General features: G+C 37.0%; 3 protein-coding genes across 3 annotated transcripts in view; 1 reads left to right on the top strand and 2 right to left on the bottom strand.

Annotated features, from left to right (window-relative positions):
* Positions 1–7,841, top strand: part of LOC140758527 (DNA polymerase epsilon catalytic subunit A-like) — a 35,770-nt gene extending 27,929 nt beyond the window's left edge. The window contains exons 36-49 of the mRNA XM_073094729.1: positions 1,747–1,879; positions 1,979–2,080; positions 2,173–2,256; positions 2,898–2,972; positions 3,138–3,197; positions 3,311–3,567; positions 3,643–3,691; positions 3,933–4,093; positions 4,176–4,242; positions 5,263–5,388; positions 5,543–5,713; positions 5,795–6,010; positions 6,898–7,004; positions 7,122–7,841. Of these exons, the coding sequence (XP_072950830.1) occupies positions 1,747–1,879; positions 1,979–2,080; positions 2,173–2,256; positions 2,898–2,972; positions 3,138–3,197; positions 3,311–3,567; positions 3,643–3,691; positions 3,933–4,093; positions 4,176–4,242; positions 5,263–5,388; positions 5,543–5,713; positions 5,795–6,010; positions 6,898–7,004; positions 7,122–7,485 (1,972 nt within the window). The 3' untranslated portion in view covers positions 7,486–7,841. The remainder of the gene's footprint in view (positions 1–1,746; positions 1,880–1,978; positions 2,081–2,172; positions 2,257–2,897; positions 2,973–3,137; positions 3,198–3,310; positions 3,568–3,642; positions 3,692–3,932; positions 4,094–4,175; positions 4,243–5,262; positions 5,389–5,542; positions 5,714–5,794; positions 6,011–6,897; positions 7,005–7,121) is intronic.
* Positions 7,842–8,389: 548 nt separating this feature from the next.
* On the bottom strand, positions 8,390–9,856 carry LOC140780178 (uncharacterized). The gene has a single exon (XM_073125577.1). It carries the CDS (start codon positions 9,771–9,773, stop codon positions 8,619–8,621), a length of 1,155 nt encoding a protein of 384 aa, XP_072981678.1. The 5' UTR covers positions 9,774–9,856; the 3' UTR covers positions 8,390–8,618.
* A 1,658-nt stretch (positions 9,857–11,514) lies between these two features.
* On the bottom strand, positions 11,515–19,203 carry LOC140758055 (uncharacterized). Its single transcript, XM_073094056.1, has 10 exons — positions 18,863–19,203; positions 18,603–18,775; positions 17,373–17,531; positions 16,616–16,765; positions 15,316–15,459; positions 14,970–15,126; positions 13,559–13,731; positions 12,662–12,717; positions 12,004–12,106; positions 11,515–11,789 (listed from the first exon to the last, which is right to left on the bottom strand). The coding sequence occupies exons 1-10, from the start codon at positions 19,083–19,085 to the stop codon at positions 11,700–11,702; spliced, it is 1,428 nt and encodes a 475-aa protein (XP_072950157.1). The 5' UTR covers positions 19,086–19,203; the 3' UTR covers positions 11,515–11,699.
* Positions 19,204–19,836: the final 633 nt, after the last annotated feature.

Raw genomic sequence — 19,836 nt, 5'->3', positions numbered from 1 at the left:
ACCATGAGGATGAACTCAATTCCATTTGAGTTTAGTGCCTAAAGGTGGTCAGGGGCATTTATGTCTTTTCTCCCAGCTAGTTATCTATTTATATTTATTCTTGCATTTCTTTACTAGTTGCTTTTGCTTTTACACTCTATGTTTAGTGTATTTACTTTCTAATCTTTTGCTTATATATATTTGTCATTGCTTATGTGGATTAGTTGGACTCAAGTCTGTTCGATTCGACTAATCAAGTTAGGTTCAAGTTTAATTGTTAATTAGAGTTGTAATCGGTTAGGCCTAGAGGCTAATATGTGATTGATGTATTAGGTTTGGTTTGAGTTGGTTGGATCTAAGTCGAAGTTGGCTAGGTTAACAAGTCGAGTCAGGGAGCCATCTTTTAAATGTTGTGGTGTGCACCTGAGTTTGTCATTCTTGGATTATTGAAATCCTAGTTGGTCTCTCTCTCTCTCTCTCTCTCTCCCCTCTCCCCTGTCCCTCTCTTCCTCCTTCATTGTTCAACTATCACCAAGCTTGGCCGACCACCACCCTCGGGCAACCAAGTTTCCTACCTGCTCGTCCGACTTCCCCCTTGACCCTAAAGAGTGGTCCACCTTCTCCCTCTTTTCTTTCTTAAACTATCCCTAACATTTAACCACCACTTACCTAACTGACGCCACCCCATCTCAGCTGGCTTTTCACCACCATCCCACATTTAGGAGTATGTGCCTCCATCCATGAGTCCTCCAAAATCAATTTGAAACTTTACCTCGCATATCTGTCCATCTCAACCTCCATCCACTAATTCGACAATATCTCTCAATATAGCCATCCAAATATTGAGATATTAGATTCGTTGGAAAGCTCTCTTCTATGGCTACAACATATCAAATCAGATCAATCCAACTAGTAGATCGTCCGAAAGATCTCTCGAAAGTTTCGTCCTAATGTCTATCCAGAACACATTGCAGATCAGAATAAGCCACTTCGAGGGGAAGATCATATCACAGTAATTTTTATCTTTTTATATTCTAACATGTCATCTCACTTCTAGGCTTGAGACATTTTTGATAGGTTAAAGACGTAGATTTGAATCATTTTATATAAATTGATATGGGTTTCTTTTATTTAATTGATAAGGTAGGTCTAGTGAGATTCAAACATAGAACCTCCTGCTTTGATATTAGACCAACAATGTATCCGTAGCTTTAAGACGCTCCTTCACATGGACAAATAAAAAATAATAGGATGCGGCCCTCTGAATGCCATGTTAATTGATAACTATTCTAAAAGCATAAGTTGTTAGAGGATGGTGGTTTTTACTTTTTATATTCTAACAAGTACATTGTTTCAGCTAATTATATCCTCTTATGCAATCCAACCAAACAACCAAGATCAGATGATTACTAGGTATTAGCCCATGCATCTTTAAATACATAGAACAACATATGCGTCAACCAAATGCCCCCTCAGCCAAAGCGATCTACTTAGAAGCTTGCCAAACAGTAACAGGTTGCTGACAAGTAACAACAGCACCTTTATACTATGTCACCAAGCTGGTGGTGTAACTACTAATTCGTATGGCATGTGTCAGTTGGCCCAATTCTTGTCTCATATGATATATTCATACTTTGTTGAAAAAAATTTCACCAGTAATATTTTCAGATTTAGATTTTCCATTAATCTATCACACAATTAAAATATTTTGTGCCATTTTTTAGATTCACTTTTTTTTTTTGAAACTGATCAAAAATTCCCTGATAGGCATCAACATCCTGGACCTGCTATTGGTGTCATAGAATGCCCAAACATCCCAGCTATTAAATCATCTATACGAGCTCTGGATGATTTTCCATGTCTCAGCATACCTTGCAATGCTCGAGACAGCAATTATCAGGTACTGCTGAGCATTCATAATAGTTAATTACTTCTAAATTTGTTTGTACTATTGTTTGACATCAATTACAACTGTCAATCAACTTTCATTTGTATCCAGGCTCTTGGTTGGCAAGTTACAGCTGGCAAAATTAGCATGCAAAGATGTGCTGCATCATCCAAGTGGTTCAATGAAAGAATTTTGCTATCTAGATATGCGCATGTAAGATTTCTCTCAGCATGTCCTGCGAGCTGTAGAAAGTGGTCTGATTGATTCATGCAAAAATAATTTATGTATAATACATTATGAAACAGGTGCCATTGGGGAATTTCGAACTTGATTGGCTTCTTTATACTGCTGATGTCTTCTTTTCTAGGGCATTGAGAGATCAACAGCAGGTTGGCTCACTTCTTTTAGTAAAATAACCTATGATTTCTTGTAACCTATTGCAATATTCAATCAACTCTCTCTATTGCACTGATTAATGAGCTACAATTGATATCAGCTAATTAAATGTTAGATATAAAGGGATCTTTTTTCTTATTGATTGATTGGCCCATAGGCTAATCATATATTAGACATAGAGGGTTAACTCTCCCCGATACATAAGTTGGACATATAGACCAACTCTCCGAAGGAATGGGCCATAAATGGGCTATATCACGAGCCACAATGAATCAAAGCAAGCGTGCACAAGTGCAATTCATTTTCATTTTTTTCATGAAGAAAATTACACTCATAAATGCTCAAACCCGTAACCGTTTGTTACAAGTGGGTACGCTCCTTCCATTGTGCTACAATGGTGGTCGTGATAGCTTGATATGTGCAAGATGCGCAAATAAATTACAAAGGATCTCCTCAAGTAAAAGATATATAAAATGATTTCCATTATAGCTGTATAACAGCTTGACATATGCAAGACGCACAAATGAAGTACTACAAGTCTTCATAAGTGAAAGTTATAGAGATGATTTTCATAAGATACTTTGGATGTTAATGATTTATCTCTTGTTCAAATTTTCCGGTTTTCCTTGTGCAGATACTTTGGATATCTGATGATGGCATTCCAGATATAGGTGGCATTTATGAGGGGGATACATGCTTTGTTGATGAAGTAAGCAGCTCATAAATAAATGATTTATTTATAAATGGCTTTCTGTATTTCTGAATAGTTGTATTAATTTAACTTCAAGGCTAGGTCATCTTGTAAATGGAACTCCTACTTCAATTTTACTTGGTGCATTTCTGGTTTCACTCATGGGTGACTTATGTTCCCTAGGTCAAGCAACCAGCTTTAACTTACCCAGGGGCATATAGAAAGGTGACTGTCGAATTGAAGGTATAGAACAATCATGCCTTGGCCAATATACTTAAATGTTAATCGTAATGCTCTATCCTTTCTTTTATGGGATATTCATGTCTATTGTGTTTTCAATGCTTTCTCTTTTGCAGATTCATCACTTGGCTGTTAATGCTATTTTGAAGAGCAGCCAAGTTGATGAAATGGAAGGCGGAACTGTATTCGGACATGAGCATGACCGGCAACCAGGATCATATGCTACAGAAACCGACTTTGATGATGCTAGCTCATGTGCACCTGCATTCCAAGTATTAAAGCAACTGATCCAGAGATGCATTTCAGATGCAGTAGCATCTGGAAATGTATTTGCTGATGCAATACTGCAGCATCTTTACCGCTGGCTTTGCAGGTGGAAATTAGTACTACAATGCTTTTGCTATTCACTAGTTGCTTGCTTAATCATTTCATGTTTTGGACATTTCAGCCCACTGTCAAAGCTTCATGACCCTTCTCTCCATCGTGTTCTTCACAATGTAAGTTGCATTCTAAAGAATACTCGCTGTTACATTTGGTGCTCCTTAAAAATGACTTGGAAGTGATAGATGCTGCACGATTCATATTATATTTCTTATTTTGGTTACTAGTGTTGAATGTTTACTCAGAGGCCCTTTACAGTCCTCTGTTTTCTTATGTTTTACATCCTCAACATCTGACACGTACTTATCTGTGGTCATTCCATGCTTAATCTTACTCTGTTACATGGCTCCACAACAGGTCATGAGAAAGGTGTTTGCTTTGCTGCTGGCAGAGATTCGAAAATTAGGTGCTACAGTTATATTTGCAAGCTTCTCTAAGATCATCATAGATACAGGGAAGATAGACTTGTTAGCAGCTCATGCTTACTGTGACTGTCTACTGAAAACACTACAGACAAGGTATGCACTAGCCACTTATAATCTGAAGTCTGAACTGCTTAAAGTCCATGGACTCAAACTTTCTCTTGTTGCTTATGTTTAGGGAACTTTTTGAGTGGATTGAGCTAGAACCTCTACACTTCTGGCATTCTTTGTTATTCATGGATCAGGTTTGTCCTTGCAGTTTTGAGATTGTAAAAGGAATACACTTCATGTCAGTTAAAATTATTTATCAAATGTTGGTCTATCTTCAATCTTTCTACTATGACAAAAAAAGGTGTACCCAAGGTTCTAAAACTCAATATTGGAATTGACCATTCAAAAAAATGATACATATTGACCGTGGCGGTCATATCAGCTGTATCGGTTGTTCGTATCATATCGGACTATTTTTTAATCATATAAATTCTAAATATTATTTTAAAATACGGAAAAATTTATCAAAATTTAGAAAACTTATAAGAAAATAATAATTATTTACATATGAAGTTTAAAAATTAAAAATTGCGTTAACTTATTTAAAACTTTGATGAATACCGAGTTGGCTCTCCCTTCTCTTTTCTCTTCTCTCTCTTTTTATTCCATTCTTTATTACTGCCAAGGCAAATTTATTTTTTTTCTAATTTTCTTTCATTTATTCTCTCTAAATTCTCTCTTATTGCCGTAAGGCAAATTGTTATTTTTTATTTCTTCTCTCCCTTCTCTTTCTCTCTCTCTCTCAATCTCTCTCTTCCTCCATCTCTCTTATTGTCACAAGATAATTTTTTTTCTTTGAATTTTTTTTTCATTTTTTCTCTCTCCCTTCTCTTACCTTCTCAATCTCCACTCTCTCGTCTCTCTATTTCACTCTTTGTTACTGCAGTAACAGAGATTGAAGGAGAGAGACAAACAGGGAAAAAGATTGGAAAAAAGAAAGAGAGGGAGACGCTAGAGGGAGAGATCAGAGAGAAATGAGAGATGAGGCACTGGTAAGAGAAATGAAAAAAAAAACAGAGACAGAAGAGAGATGGAGAGGGAGAGCCCGTATCGGGCGGGATCGGCCTAAACTTGGAACCATGAGCATACCTTCATCCTACCTGCACAAAAAAATTGTGTACTATTGTTTATTTAATTGATAAGTACTTATAAATACTCATTTTACTTTGCAGTTGCTGAAATTAATTGTTTGAAGTCTTAATTGTATATTTCAGTTCAATTTTGGAGGAATCCAGGCTAAGTTACCAGCTGGTTGTCTTATTGACAATATAGAGGATGAATCTCAAGTCGACATAGTTTCAAGTTGGAATATAGCAGAGTACTTACCTAAAGCCACTCAGGTAGTTCGTTTGTTTTCCGTAAATGGCATCTTCTAGTGCTTGAAGCAATTTCTCTTGATAAAAGGCATATATGCATAAACCTAGCAGTTTATGTTATTTTGTTCTATGAATAAATGATTGAACAAACTGAAGAATTTAGGGAAATATGAAACAGGATCATTTTGTGTTGATCGTATCCGAGTTTTTGTATATCCCCTGGAAGCACTTAAAAGAGCAAGTTGCAACTCGGACAGCTGCAAGAGATGATACCAGTTGTACTCCATCAATCACAATAACAGCTGCTGAAAATCTTGAAAATTGTATCACAGAGTATCTTAAAGACCAGGTAATAGCACAGATTCATGTTGATATTATATATGATTCCTCCGCTCTTCTGTTATTAGAATGGCTTTGTTGGATACTGTAGATCAGCAATTACTTCACAGAAAAGCTTCTTAGAATTGTCCGTGATACTCTTCACCACTTCAAAGGAAAGAACAAACCGGGGGAGGATGAACATGCAAATCAAGCATTATCTCAACCAGTTGATTCTCAAGTGCACAAAGGAAATGCTGCATTAGAGTTCATTAAGCATGTTTGTGCTGTTCTTGCTCTTGACCAGAATGTTCAGCATGATATTCTGGTAATTTTGCAATCTAGCTTATCTCCAGGCATGAAGCATAAACTCATAATCATTTAACTTCCTAGATAAATTTGATTACTCTGTTTCCAAATATCTATTTCATGAGAAATTGGTCATTTAATATACATTCGATAACTCTTCTGACATATTTCCATCTTACTTCCTATCTCCCTCTTATTCTAATGAGCATCATATACTAGTTATTTATTATAATTGTAAGATCTAGTTATCCCAAAATGTTCTTTAATCATGGTAGAATGTAGATATTTGACAATTTATGGCAGTCAGTACTATAATTCAGAACTCCCTGTCACTAGCAGTCTAGGTGACCAGCAAAATTAAGAGCAAGTATAGAATGCTTCTGCTAGCTGGACCTGTACAATGCACTTCAGAAACTTTTCTTAATGCTGGGTTACCTTAGCTGTTTTCTCGTCTTATGGGACTCTAGAATTCCTTTCCTCTTCCTTTTGCTTCCAATTGAATATCCAGAATAAGTGTCAGAATCTACCATAACTTTAAGTACCTCAGATAAAGTCGTCATAGATAAAGCTAAAATTAGCATTACCTCTTCCATTTTGAGCCGGATTTAACAATGTAAATCTATTCTTTAACTTATAATAATCCTTGGGCCTTGAATGATAAACGAAATTCAGCCTATTCATTCTACAGTTACACAAGATAGTTGGCATTCATCAGCTCCTTCTTGCTACCATCCTTCTTACTCTTATATTTCCGCACAACATGGTTACTTGAAATTCATTGCTTTATTTTGAAGCACATATGTATGAAAACTACTTCTCGTAACTATTGTTGATTTATCCTTCGGACATGTAGTTCTTGCTATTATCTTTAGCCACAGGCTGCTTATTTTATTCTCTATTTGTCAGAGGATGAGAAGGAATTTGTTGAAATTGGTTCGTGTGAGAGAGTTTGCTCCAGAAGCTCAGTTTCACGATCCCTGCCCATCATTCACTCTTCCAAATGTAATCTGTAGGTATGACAAGCCAATATTCTACCAAATTGTCTTCTGTAGTGATGCACACCTTATAGATTAGCTGAGCAGTTTCTTTTTGGAAGTAATATATTAATCATGGAAACCTCCTGTTTGCAGCTACTGTAATGACTGTCGGGACCTTGATCTATGTCGTGATCCAACACTCGCAGAGCAAGAATGGCGCTGTGGAATTCCCCAATGTGGACAGCCATACAACCGCGAGCAGTTGGAGAATGCCCTCCTCCAGATAGTTCGGCAGAGAGAGAGGCTTTATCACTTGCAGGATCTGGTTTGCCTTCGCTGCAGGCAAGTCAAGGCTGCCCATTTGGCTGAGCAGTGTCCCGCCTGCGGTGGTTCATTCAGGTGCAAGGAAGATTCGTCCGAATTCCTCAGCAAAATGCAGGTGTTCATGAATATAGCGAATCGTCAAAGATTCCAGCTGCTCCAAGATTGCACATCATGGGTTCTAGAAGTCAGATAGTGTTCCATGGAATCATCTTCAGCCATGAATTAGAGATGCATCAATCCAAATGTTGATAGTTTATACAGCTGTTGCAGAAGAAAAATATCTCTATACGTGAATCGGAAGAATTGGACTAAACCGGAGCGGCTGAATTCAACTGAGAACGATGCCTCCTGCTTTGTTCATATTATTAATCTGCTGATCCAGCTGAATGTTTATATTTTAAGCTAACTGATCTAGCCATCTGTAATTGCTCTTGTTGCCAAAAATATAAATGCAGAAGATCTGTAACCCAATGCTCGATTTCTCTTGTACATATCTTTATATATATATATTTACACAGTGCGCTTGGACACTTTGAAGTAAATTGTTACCTGCTATCACTAATGTTTCATGTTGGAAGAGACTGTATATATTGTCACGTGCTCAGTATGGAATGATTATGACCAGATGCAAAGTAATTCTTCCAGACCGTCTAAGCAAATTACCATCTGCTTAGAATATGCGCACTACAGTCGAGGGTTTTCAGATCTAATGTGGGTATTGAAATACAGTGATAGTACTTCAAATTGGAAGAGTCGAAAAGTACCATCAATACAGCGTGGCAAACTATGAATCATAATGTTTGATATATTCATATCAGTGAATAAAAAGGTCTATTTTTTTGGAATATGGGATAATTACACTTATTTATTACTATTGAAGTTTTTCAAACACCCATTCCATTAGATTTTATAATTAAAAATAATATAAATATCTGAAGACCATCTTATTTTTTATTTTAGAGGTTTTCGTATTAACACTGTATGTAAGTAAGAAAATTTATCCTTTGACTTTTTTTCTTATTAACACTGTATGTATCTAAGAAAATTTATAATTTAGAAGATTAATGTGTACCAAAAAAATATATATATGTGAAAAATGAGCTAAAAAGGGTTTTAGTATAATTATCCTTTAGAACATTCAGTACTCCTCTTGATATGACCATGAAAACTGATACAAAGTTCTTGTAAAACTAGAAGGCAAAACAGTCACAGAACCAAAATCTCAAAACCCAATACCTGTACAACACTAACACAAGAAGTGGGGGCAAAAATAAAATCGAAGAAACAAAAAGGACACTGTGCCCACATTATCTTTTAGTACACTCTTCACCATTGCTTCTTTTGACAAGAAGAGAAGCTGTTCCCGCCTTGCCTCCTCTTCTTCTTGGCCTTCTCCTCCATCCTCTGCACTGCTCTCTCCAACTTCTCCACTCTTTGCACCAACCCTCCCATGATCCTGCACTGCTGCGCGCTCCTCTCGCAGAGCTCTGCCATCAGTCCTTGCAGCTTCTCGCTCTCCGCCATCACCTCCCGAGAAGAGCTCGATTCTGATGCTTCTTTGGCGGAATCCCTTGCAAGATTCGATTTTGAAGCTTCTAAGCTCTCTTCTGCGGTAGTGACAGAACTTTCGGATGGTTCGGGGGCTTCTTCTCCTTCCATCTGAACCATCACGAAGTCTTCCTCCTTCCCTTCGTGGGTTGCTTCCTTCGCAACATCCCCGGAGGTATCTGCGGCATCTGAAGAACTGGATTCTAAGGTTTCGGGAGTTTCTAGGGCGAGTTCCTCAATAAGATTCGATTTCTGCTTAGTTTCACCAAAAACTAGGGTTTCTCCAGGGCTCATGACCTCAATTGGGGTTGGATCGAGGGTCAGATTCTCCGCGGCGCCCTCTTCGGCAACCTCCATGGCCTCCAGGCCGGCTTCCGGGGTCTCCTCCGTCTCCTTCGGAACTTGAGATTCTGCAGCAACTTCTTCCGAGCCTTTCTCTAAGGTTTCTCCAGCAGCGGAGACCGCATCGACGACCTCCTGTAACGAGATCACCCTCCGGATCACCTTCTTCCTGTAATCCCTCACCCCACGCACCGAATCCAGGCGGAACAGACACCGCATGAGCATCTCGCTAACCCTAACCCGCTCCTTCGTGTCTCTCCGCATCACCTCCTGCGCCGCCAGGATCATCCTCTCGATCTCGTCCGCCTCCGCCTCCACCTTACGGACGATCGCCATGTTCTTCCGCACCAAGAAGCCGCGGAACACCTTCTGCACCTTCACGGCTGCAGCCGCCGCCATAGCCCCCTCCATCACCCGTCTATCCGGGGCCCGCTCCGGCGCCGGAGGCGATCTTTTCTTCACCACCTCAGGTTCCGATCCGACGTAGTGGACGGGAATCGAGACGACCTTTGGCTTCTTCGCTGAGGTAGGATTTGGTTGGGGAGCGAAGCTACTGCGCGCCGCGCTCCATGGATCGTTGAAGAAATCCATCTCTCTTTCTCTTCAAGCACTCCTTCCTCGGGAATTAATTTCTCTGCTATGAGAGGTTCGGAAAGGGTTCACTTGGGCTTATAAAGGGCATAGAGAAAGCGTCCGAGAACTAGAAAAAGGACATCCGGAAAGTTCGAGAGAATTCTGGGAAAAAGTTCAAAAAAAGAGCGCGATGTTTCTGGAAGGGAGAAACTCGGACGCGCGACCCTTGGATAGGATTAACAACGAGAACGAATTAGAAGCTGACACGTGTTAAATCTAATAAATAATCTTTGGTCCACATAAATTGCTACCTAAGATAATATATATATATCTAGAAAAATTACCGGTTGAGTTAGCAATTTTATTTAATTTAAATCACTTTATCTGTGAACGATTTTAAGTATAATTTTATTTAATATAGATTACTTTCTCTGAGTAATTTTAAGTACTCATTATTTAGTAGTGCATAAGTCGCTGAATTAGAGCAGGTCCTAGGAATACTTTAATTTTAGCTAAGGGCATCAAAAATCCTAAACTGAGTTAGTAATTTTTATTGAACAAAATCAATTCTCCTTAAAGTCAAAGTCAAAGTCACGTCTTCAGATAAATAATAAGTTCATAATTCACTCATTTGGGTACAATCCGCGAATCAACTAAAGAAAGGAAGAATTTAAAGTGAACTGCTCACTTGTTATACTGTGAAAAAGTTGCATGAAGGAAAATAGAAAAGAAAGAATATTTTTTTAAAAGTTTAATACAAAGATAAAAGAATAAATAGGACAAGAGTCCCAAAAACAAACTCCACACTTAACTACGTTACAGACCGAACAACAATTAACGCAAGTATCAATACAAGTACTCAAGTATAATAGAAATAGAAGAGATAGAGCAACGCTATAGAAATAAGCTTCTTAGCTTGGCTAATTGGTAGCACTACATGTAGAACATCATGAGCTTTGAGAAACTAAGCATCTAACTAAGGAGCAAGCTTAGACAAGGATCCATGCACACCAGTGGCCGAGCCCAATGAATTTAACAAAACACTAGATGATCCCATTTGTTTAGATTCGTGAATCCAAGAACAAAATGGGCTAACAAAGAAGAAAGAAAATAAACAGGGAGGGCTAGAGAGCAAAGATATGCCTAGTTGATTCTAAAAAAAAAGTTAGCCCAAAATAGGACGAGGCATGATAGATCTTAGAGCCGACGAAGCTGAAAGCTAGGTGAGGCGAAGTGAGTCGAGGCACGATGATGGAGATAACGAGGTGAGGCAAAGTCAGGACCGATGACTAGTGCGAACGGATAGAGAACAAGACCGACGAGATCCACAGCCCTCGACTTAGACCATGGCCACACAAAGCCCAAGAAGAGGATTGGGCGGATACCATGTCACTTGACTCGAGCAAGGACGACAACACGAATGAGGGAAAAGATATGAGGTGAGTAGTAACAGAAGAAAGATAAGAGGGAGGAAGAGAAAGGAAGGAGAGAAGCGGCACCCACTAGAGGTAGAGGAGACAAGCTGTCTAAGGCGACAAGGGGGAAAAACGCCTGCAGCTCGAATGAAAATGGCAAGCCCACCCAAAAAATGAAGCAAGAATTTGGAGTTACTTCTTTGAAGAGTAAAAGAGTTAGAATTGTTTCTCAAAAAGAAGAACAAAATTAAATTTGGATAAACTGAGAATATAAAATTAATTTGCGGAGGCCCTAAATTATCCATGGCCCAACCGATAATGAGGTCTGCTATAGCCATAGTATCTTTTACAAACTTTGAAATTATGATGAAAACATCTCTTTATTTACGAGAGATACAATTCATATGCAGGTAAAGTAAACTCCATAGCGGTGAAATGTGAATGCATCACCATATTGAAATGGAGATAATACAAGCAATATAAACAGGAAAGCAGAACCTGCGCAAAGAAACTAACATGGAAGAGAGAGTTATACATAATTCATTCGTTTTGGAAGAGTAATGCCTGCTCTCTTGAGAAGGTTGCTTGCTTCTCGCTTTGCCAACATAATGATCTCTTCCTGCAGGGGGGGAGGGAAAAGAAAATCATATCATGAATTCAGCTTGAATTAACTCAGGTAGAAAAATAATGTAGATGTTTTGAAAGGCAGCAAGAGTGTGCGTGCAAATAAGGGACAGCATAGTACATAGGTGGAAGAACAATGTGTATGCTTTGTAGAAAAAAAGAGAGGCTTAAATTCAGTTGAATAACAAATAAAACCAGGGTTATATTACCTCGTCTACATTCAAGATCTTCTTATCCTTCATAATCCATTGACCATTGCACATGACAGAGTCTATATTCTCTGTGCGCATGCAGTAAACAAGGCTTGAAATACTGCATGGAACAACTGAATATTAGTTTCCCAGCTAATCTCCTCATAATTTATTAAATCTGTATGATGAATGCCCAATATTGCATTGGATCTAAATTGATGAATGTCCAAATAGTGGTGATTTCTTGAAACTCCTATTTCATTTTCAGTAGGAAAAGGGAGTATCTTAATACCCCAAAACATATGTTTCAATGCTTTTCCAATATTTTACATCCAAATTTATCTCAATAAATTTGCCTACAAGCAATGTGGGATCAGATCATGCCTAAACAACATAGAACAATATGGGGCATTAAATTAGAACCATAATAACTGGAATCTCAACACAAAGTAATATCAAGAAGTATTGCAAAGTTAGCATCTCCTTTTGCTGGTTCAAAACCTTGATGCAACATTTAAATCTTCCATGTTCATTTATATCAAAAGCACTTTACAGAAGAATACCATGCCAATTTATCTTTCGCTACTAGATGTGATTAGAACTAAAGCATTATAAAATTACTATGACAATCTAAAGACTGAAAGAGAAATGAGAGGTCTCCATTTATAATACATACCAGTCATGTAAAGGAACCATGGTCCATGTAAAAGGATTCACAATAATAATGTCAGCCTGCAAAGAGGGAAATTTTCATCAAACAGTCAATAGGGCATAAGCATGATGACAACACTTTGAAGCACAACAATGTTATTATTATCCTTTTTTTTCCTTTTTGAGAGAGAGAGAGAGAGAGAGAGAGAGAGAGAGAGAGAGAGAGAGAGAGAAAAACCTACGGCATGCCATTAAAGCCATAAACCATCATTGAGAGATGTTGAAATACAAACTTCTCAAGTGGGGAACTATCTAGGTGTTTCAACCATGGGTATACTACTTAAGAAACATAAAAATAAAACAATCTTAGGTAAATCAAATAGTAAAGTAGAATAACACTTGATATACACAACGATGATGGAAGCAATGAGGTAGAAAGTAGAAACACAATCATTACGCCAATTTTCTTTCTTGAAGAAAAAAGCAGACAACAGACATGCAGAGAAGTCAACAACCATGACATCACTACAGTCAATGGAAAATTAATAGGTAAAGATCTGCTTCTAGAAACTCCATAACTAACTTTATCAGAAAGCTCAAGATAACTCTTGCTATTTCAGTTTCTAATTAATCTCCATTGTGTTTTGTTTATATGAAAATTCACTTAAAGAGCCAATTAATATTTTCGCATGGTTAAAACATTCTCAAACACCCATTTCTTTCTACCAAAAGTACAGAAAATAATTCATGATTAGATGATATATAAGTAGTGATGGCATCAATTATTGAGAAACAAGGTGAATAAGCTACCCTTTTTTCAATATCAAGAGATCCTATTTCATTGTCAGATAAACAGTTCATGATTACATGATATATCAGCGGTCATGACATCAATCATTGGGAAGACATGGTGTAACCTGACCTTTTTCCCAATCTCAAGAGATCCTATTTCATTGTCCCATAGAACTGATTTTGCGCCATTTATTGTTGCCATCTTTAGTACCACTTCAGAAGGAACAGCAGTTGGGTTGGTTGTTCCACTAATGTATGCCTCCCGCCCTTTGTTAATAAGGGAAGCTAGATACATCTCGTCAACTGTATATTCAGAGGCCTGAAGATTATTATGTTGTAGAATATTGAAAATAGCTCATGGACAACTATATGATGATACAGAGGACAGCACAATATTTGTGTTACGAACGATTGTCACTTTATGCAGCAGATTCAAACCCCCACTTGTAACATTCCTACTCCATAGTTTTTGAAAGTCAAAGAAAAACTTATTTCCCAAATTATGGGAATAATGTAAAAATAAAATAGGCATTTTTTGTGTTTAAGTCCATTTTCTTAATTACATTTAGCAGCACTAAGGCTCAATTTGTTAAAAATGAATTTAAGTTCAAGTTGTCTAAACAATTTTCCATTGCAAGTCTGGTCTTGGGAACTAAGACTAATGCCATGCATTTGGATTTTATGTTAAATTGATATCAAAAAGAAAACTGTTATAAATTGGACACATGGCAACTAAGCAAACTTTCAGCCTGGGATACCATGTCTTGAAGTTGAAATTGTGGCAAAATAGGATATGATGCCAAACAAGTCCTTTGATCCAAACTCCAAAGTAATAATTACAGACAGATTTCCACCGAGATCTACGTAGGAAAAAAGAAATCCTAGTGACTTGTAGACTTTCACAATCTGTTGCATATTTAAATTAAAAGGCCCACACTTTGAATTGAACTTAAGATAGGAAATCCAAACCCATAAGATTACCTGACAAGATCCAAAAGTACATTGAAACTTGAAAGTCCAAGTTAATCAAGCAAAACCTATAACTTGTAGGAAAAAAGTACCGAGATCTATGTAGGAAAAAAGAAATCCTAGTGACTTGTAGACTCACAATATGATGCATAATTAAAGTAAAAGGTCCACATACTAATTGAACTCATGATAGGAAATCCAAACCCATAAGATCACCTGACAAGATCCAAAAGTACATCGAAAGTCCAACTTAATCAAGCAAAAACCAAATTATAGAAACTTGGAGTAATGGCTTAATAAGTGATATTTTATGCATACGAGCTCCTGTGAACAATGAAGCCATGAGACTAAATAAAAGCACATATCTAACAGTTTCAGCGCCACATTACTTGAAAAAGAACACATGCTCAAAATAAAAGAAAAGGGTTGAATGTATTCAATCGCCCAACACTAGTAAGTAATGCCAAAAACTCGGTATTTATGTAATTATGTTCATATTTTAAGAATTGATGTTAAGATTCTAAAGAAAGATGATCATGCTCATCAGAGTAATTTAAAGATTTGGACCAGACCAATGCTCATCCGGTTATTGCTTGGTGCTCCATCTGTACCAAGGGAGACACAAACACCAGCATCAAGCATTTCCTTTACAGGAGCAAATCCCAGCATGCGCATTGCAGATGCAGGGCAATGAGAAACCTTGACGCCAGCCTTTGAAAAGAAACCTATCTGCAAGATCAAATGAACAGACAAATATCAACTTTTCAGCTTGCAAGAGTAGAAAGGAATAAATCATTGTTCTCTATCAGTTTAAGCTTCTAGAGTAATTGGTGAGTTATTATAACATTTTATATAATTTTTAAAAAATATGTATATGAAAATTAGAAGAAAGTAAGATTCGCTGAAAATTATGCCCACCTCAGCATCATTCAGCCAAACAGAATGGGCAGCCAACAAATTGCTCTTTAGAAAGCTTATTTTCTCCAAGTATGTCACCGTACCATGGTCAACTTCTTTTCTACTTTTTACAAGTTCATTTTCATAAGGGATTTCTGCAATGTGCTGCACAATATGAAATAAGTAATCACAAAGTTCACCTTTCATAATTATTATTTATTACAAAGTTAAGCATAATCAAATTTGCTGGGCAAATATGAAGTAAATGAACATTGAATAACTCTAAGTCGGATCTTGAATATCAATATACTCTATTCTATGACTGAGAAAAAAAAAAGAGAAAAAAAAAAGTTATTAGACTCTTCAAATCAAGCATTTACTTGGCATTGATCTTTTTTTTTTTTTTTTTTGACAAGAGGCAGAAGCCGTGTTTCATTGAAATATTAAACAGAACATCCACACTTGACACTAATAGTATTTCAGCAACATGAGAATTTTAATGGAGCAAGATATTAAATGCAGTGAAGTAAACTTAAAATGACTCTCCAGCCCTAAAGAAAGCCATGCCATCAAAAGAACAGAGTTAAGAGGAATATAAAGATTGCCGTCCAACTTGATGATCATAAGCCAATAGCTAATATGATAAAATAATATATCTTTTATGCTATAATGAATATAATAGTATATTAGTACCTCAATGACAAAAGCCATTCTTCAGATGAAATTTTACTTCAATATTCCAGAACCAAAAGGAAAGCTAGGATCTCTGAAAAACTTCTTATATAAGTTTAATCTGCTTCAACAGAAGTAGAGCTCTTGGTTAAGGATGAGTTTGAACTTTGAAGGACTACTTAGTTATGAGCTTTTAATCTTTCCTTTTCTAAGTTAGTACAATTTTTACTGCCTAGAAATTAAGGGCAACTATTGTAATAATAAAACTAATGCTAGGTGCTACATAGCTAATATTGATAATTATTACTATCGTTGTATGAAGTATTTCATTCAGGAAAGCCACACCTAATACAAAGGTCTCACATTGAGACAATAAGGAGAGATTAAAAACTTAAAAAAAGTGAAAACATTTCTGAGTACAAAACCAAGTAGAAAACCAAGTAGAAAACCAATGAATTGTTCCCTTTTGTCTAGTTAAAAAAAGAAGGTGTATATCACATGCCAAAGTAAGGAGGAATTGCATAATGGACTTCTCACGAAAAGCTTTGTAATGCAATGTTATGATTTAAGTAGTAGAAACAGATGACTTAAGAAGATATTGATCATGACTAAAGCTTTTGAAAGTTAAAGCAGCATATGGATGTCTTACCATGTGGATGCCTGTATTGAGTTCTTCTGCTACATCTCTTGTTTCAAGTAGCAACCGATCAGTTGCATTCATTATTTGTCTCAACCCAAACCATATTCTGATACGCCCATCAGCTGTGTTATGATGCTTCTTGTAAAGTTCTTTCTGAGACTGTAATACTATATAATGCACCATGATCAACCAGGCAGTGGACTAAGCTTACTGTTAAAAAGATGGACATATAGGGGAAATATATATATAACTGACATCCTTTCCTATATTCTATTATAATGAAAGAAGAAACAGCAGTCATGTAGAAGTTTTCTATAAATGTCAACAGTTGTATTAGTAACAAACTTACAATAACCATGGCTTTGGAAAGCTCCACTTAACCCTCTTCAGGTAACTAACCTCATCAACTAATTTGGCTTAGTACAGGCCGATGCCAGTTAATCCATGCCATAGAATAACTACAAACTATCTGTCAGAACTGGAACAGTTAAGAGCCAAGTATCATTATAAAAGGAGACATGTCAATTGTCAGGCGATGAGATTGGCATAACAATCTACGTTGTCAAAGTGTAAGGCAGTAATCAGGCTGGGCAGAACCTGTACATCATTCTGTTCCCATTTAAAATTTTCAATAGTAAATGAATCAGAAAATAATCAAGAGAACAGATGCTTATTTGATATATCTTAGGAACCACAGTAAAGCAGGAACTTACAGCAACCAAAGTGAGTTTATAAAAAGGAAAATAGGTAAGCGGCAAAAAATGACCTGAATACAATGATCAGTCGAGTGTGTGCTCCAATTAGGAGGTAAACCATCACCAGAGTCCATAGTCGATTGTGTCAAGCATGCTCGTAAGCCCAATAAGTGCACTGCTCTTGCCATACCTGCAACATGCTGCCCTCCTGCTTCTGCAAAACATGTTACCTGAAAAAGAGGTCATGACATATAATTACTTGCTGCAATTCTAGCAATGTTCTCCAAGCTAAAATGAAATGTAAGAAACATAATTCTCTTTTCTGAAAAATATTACTAACCTACTAAATTATAGGTGACAAAAAAATGCTCCAGTTAGCAAATAACACAATTGAAAATAAAATGGAAAACTGCTAATCTTATAGGAAATGGCCAACCAAAATTAACTGCCTTAAGCCTTTCACATGTAATAAGTATACAGTGATATCTGACTGTAATATAGCTAAATAAGTTATTAGTATTAGGGCATCAACAGAACAAGAATTCACATAATGGATGCCTAAAGATGTACAATCAAGACTAAACTTTCTAAAGTTTAGCATATCTCCACAGATACCTAGATCATCAATTGAGTGAAAGAAGCTTTTATCTAATTGGTATGTACTCGACAAAATTCATAAACACCCAATTCATAAAAAATAGGAATATTAGTGCACAGTTGCAAAATTTTAACTTCACAAATTTAGCAAAAGAGAGACCCAATTCATAAAACATTCCAAATGATGATTCTAAAATCTAAAATCATCAGAGGGTAAGTAGCCTAATTAAGAAAAGGAAAAAACACTTCAAGTGTGCAGATAAAATGTGTAGTCAAGAATTCAGAATTGACCTTTTCTAATACTAAGCAACCCAGTAATAGCTAGATCATCACTTGAACTAAAGAAGCATTTTACTGGGGAGAGGGTTACTCCTGAATCCTGATCCAATAAAAGAGGGTCTGATACAACCTTTGGGACCAATCTCTAACCGAAAAGCTCTAAATTAACCCTTTTCACTTTTGCTCGCTTTTCCAATGATGGAGTAATCTCGCACCTGATTAACTCAACAATTTTAGAGTCTCGATTAGATAATGGTAGAACTAATACATGCCACATTCATAAAAATGAGAAGATAATCTCACTCACCGACATGCTTCATTCTTCAAGATTATAACTTTCAGCAATTTAAGGAACTTTCCAGAGGAAAAAAAAAATCAGTTCATAAATATTTTCGGAAAGAAGATTGAAGAACAAGCCTACTCACTCCGGATCGGATGAGCTCGATCCCACACAGCAGCGTGGAGAGGTATGAGTCCTCCTCCGTCATGTTCGACTCGTACGGCCATATCCGCTCGTGCAGCCACGTCATCAGGTCAACATCGTCGGCGATCCCCCTCGCCAGCTGCTGTGATGTGTGCACGTGCGTGTTCACAAACCCTATAAAATCCCGTTCTCTCAGAAAATATTATATTTTATGAGAGGAAAAAAAAAAAGAAAAAAGAAGGAGCTTACGATGGGGGATACCTGGGAGAACGAAGTGACCGTGGAGGTCGAGGACTTCGTCGGCGAGGTGGGAGAAATCTGCCAGGATCCGGGGGGATTGGCCGATGGCTTCGATGCGATCGCCGACTACGACGAGGGCACCATCCAGGAAGACCCGAGAGGTCGGGTCCATGGTGACGATTACGGCGTTATGGAGGAGGAGGACGCGAGAAGTCGGCGCTGGACTCAGGATCTTGTCCGCCATCGCTTCCTTCTCTTCCTCGTCGAGAGAGAGAGAGAGAGAGTAGCCTTGGTGAGCAGCCGACGAGGGAGACGAGAGGGAGATAGATAGTCTTCTTTCTATTCGGATATTTCTTTAGGTGGGAAAGAAGGCAGAATTAACTACATGCGTTTTTGCAATTTAATTGTATTTAATGTTCTAATTAATATATAAATATATATATATATATATATATATAGTATTTTGTTATAATAAAATGCTCATAATTTTGTATATACATTACGTACTATAGTCTACTATAATAAATAAAAAATAAAGTATAATTAAATTGCAAAAGTTAAGAAATAACAATAACATCTTTTAATTTACTTTCTAACCCCTATCTTTTGTCATTTTAAATACAACTAGTTATTCTCCTTCCTACGAATGACCATTTAATAGCTATTTTTATGGTTATAGTATTCTTAATCGTCACCGTATTTCTAAATCACTCGGTTGAAATATGATGTTGGGTGGTAAGTTTCCAAGTTGAAATTTTCTCAGAACTAATCTCCTGTGGGTTCATCTAAATGGATTGTCAATTATCACCGTATTTCTAAATCACTCGGTTGAAATATGATATTGGGTGGCAATTTTTCAAATTAGAATTTTCTAGAAACTTATCTCCTATGGGTTCATCTAAATAGATTGTCAAATTACTTCAATATATCAGTCACACATCTAATAGCTTTGACCGTGTCAGTTCACGTATAATGCTCGCCTTATATTTATATTT

This window comes from Typha angustifolia, chromosome 3 (assembly GCF_048772165.1).
Source record: "Typha angustifolia cultivar Huaian chromosome 3, ASM4877216v1, whole genome shotgun sequence".
Taxonomy (NCBI): Eukaryota; Viridiplantae; Streptophyta; class Magnoliopsida; order Poales; family Typhaceae; genus Typha; species Typha angustifolia.
Note: the sequence above shows the minus strand (reverse complement) of the source record. Positions and strands in the feature narration are given on the sequence as shown.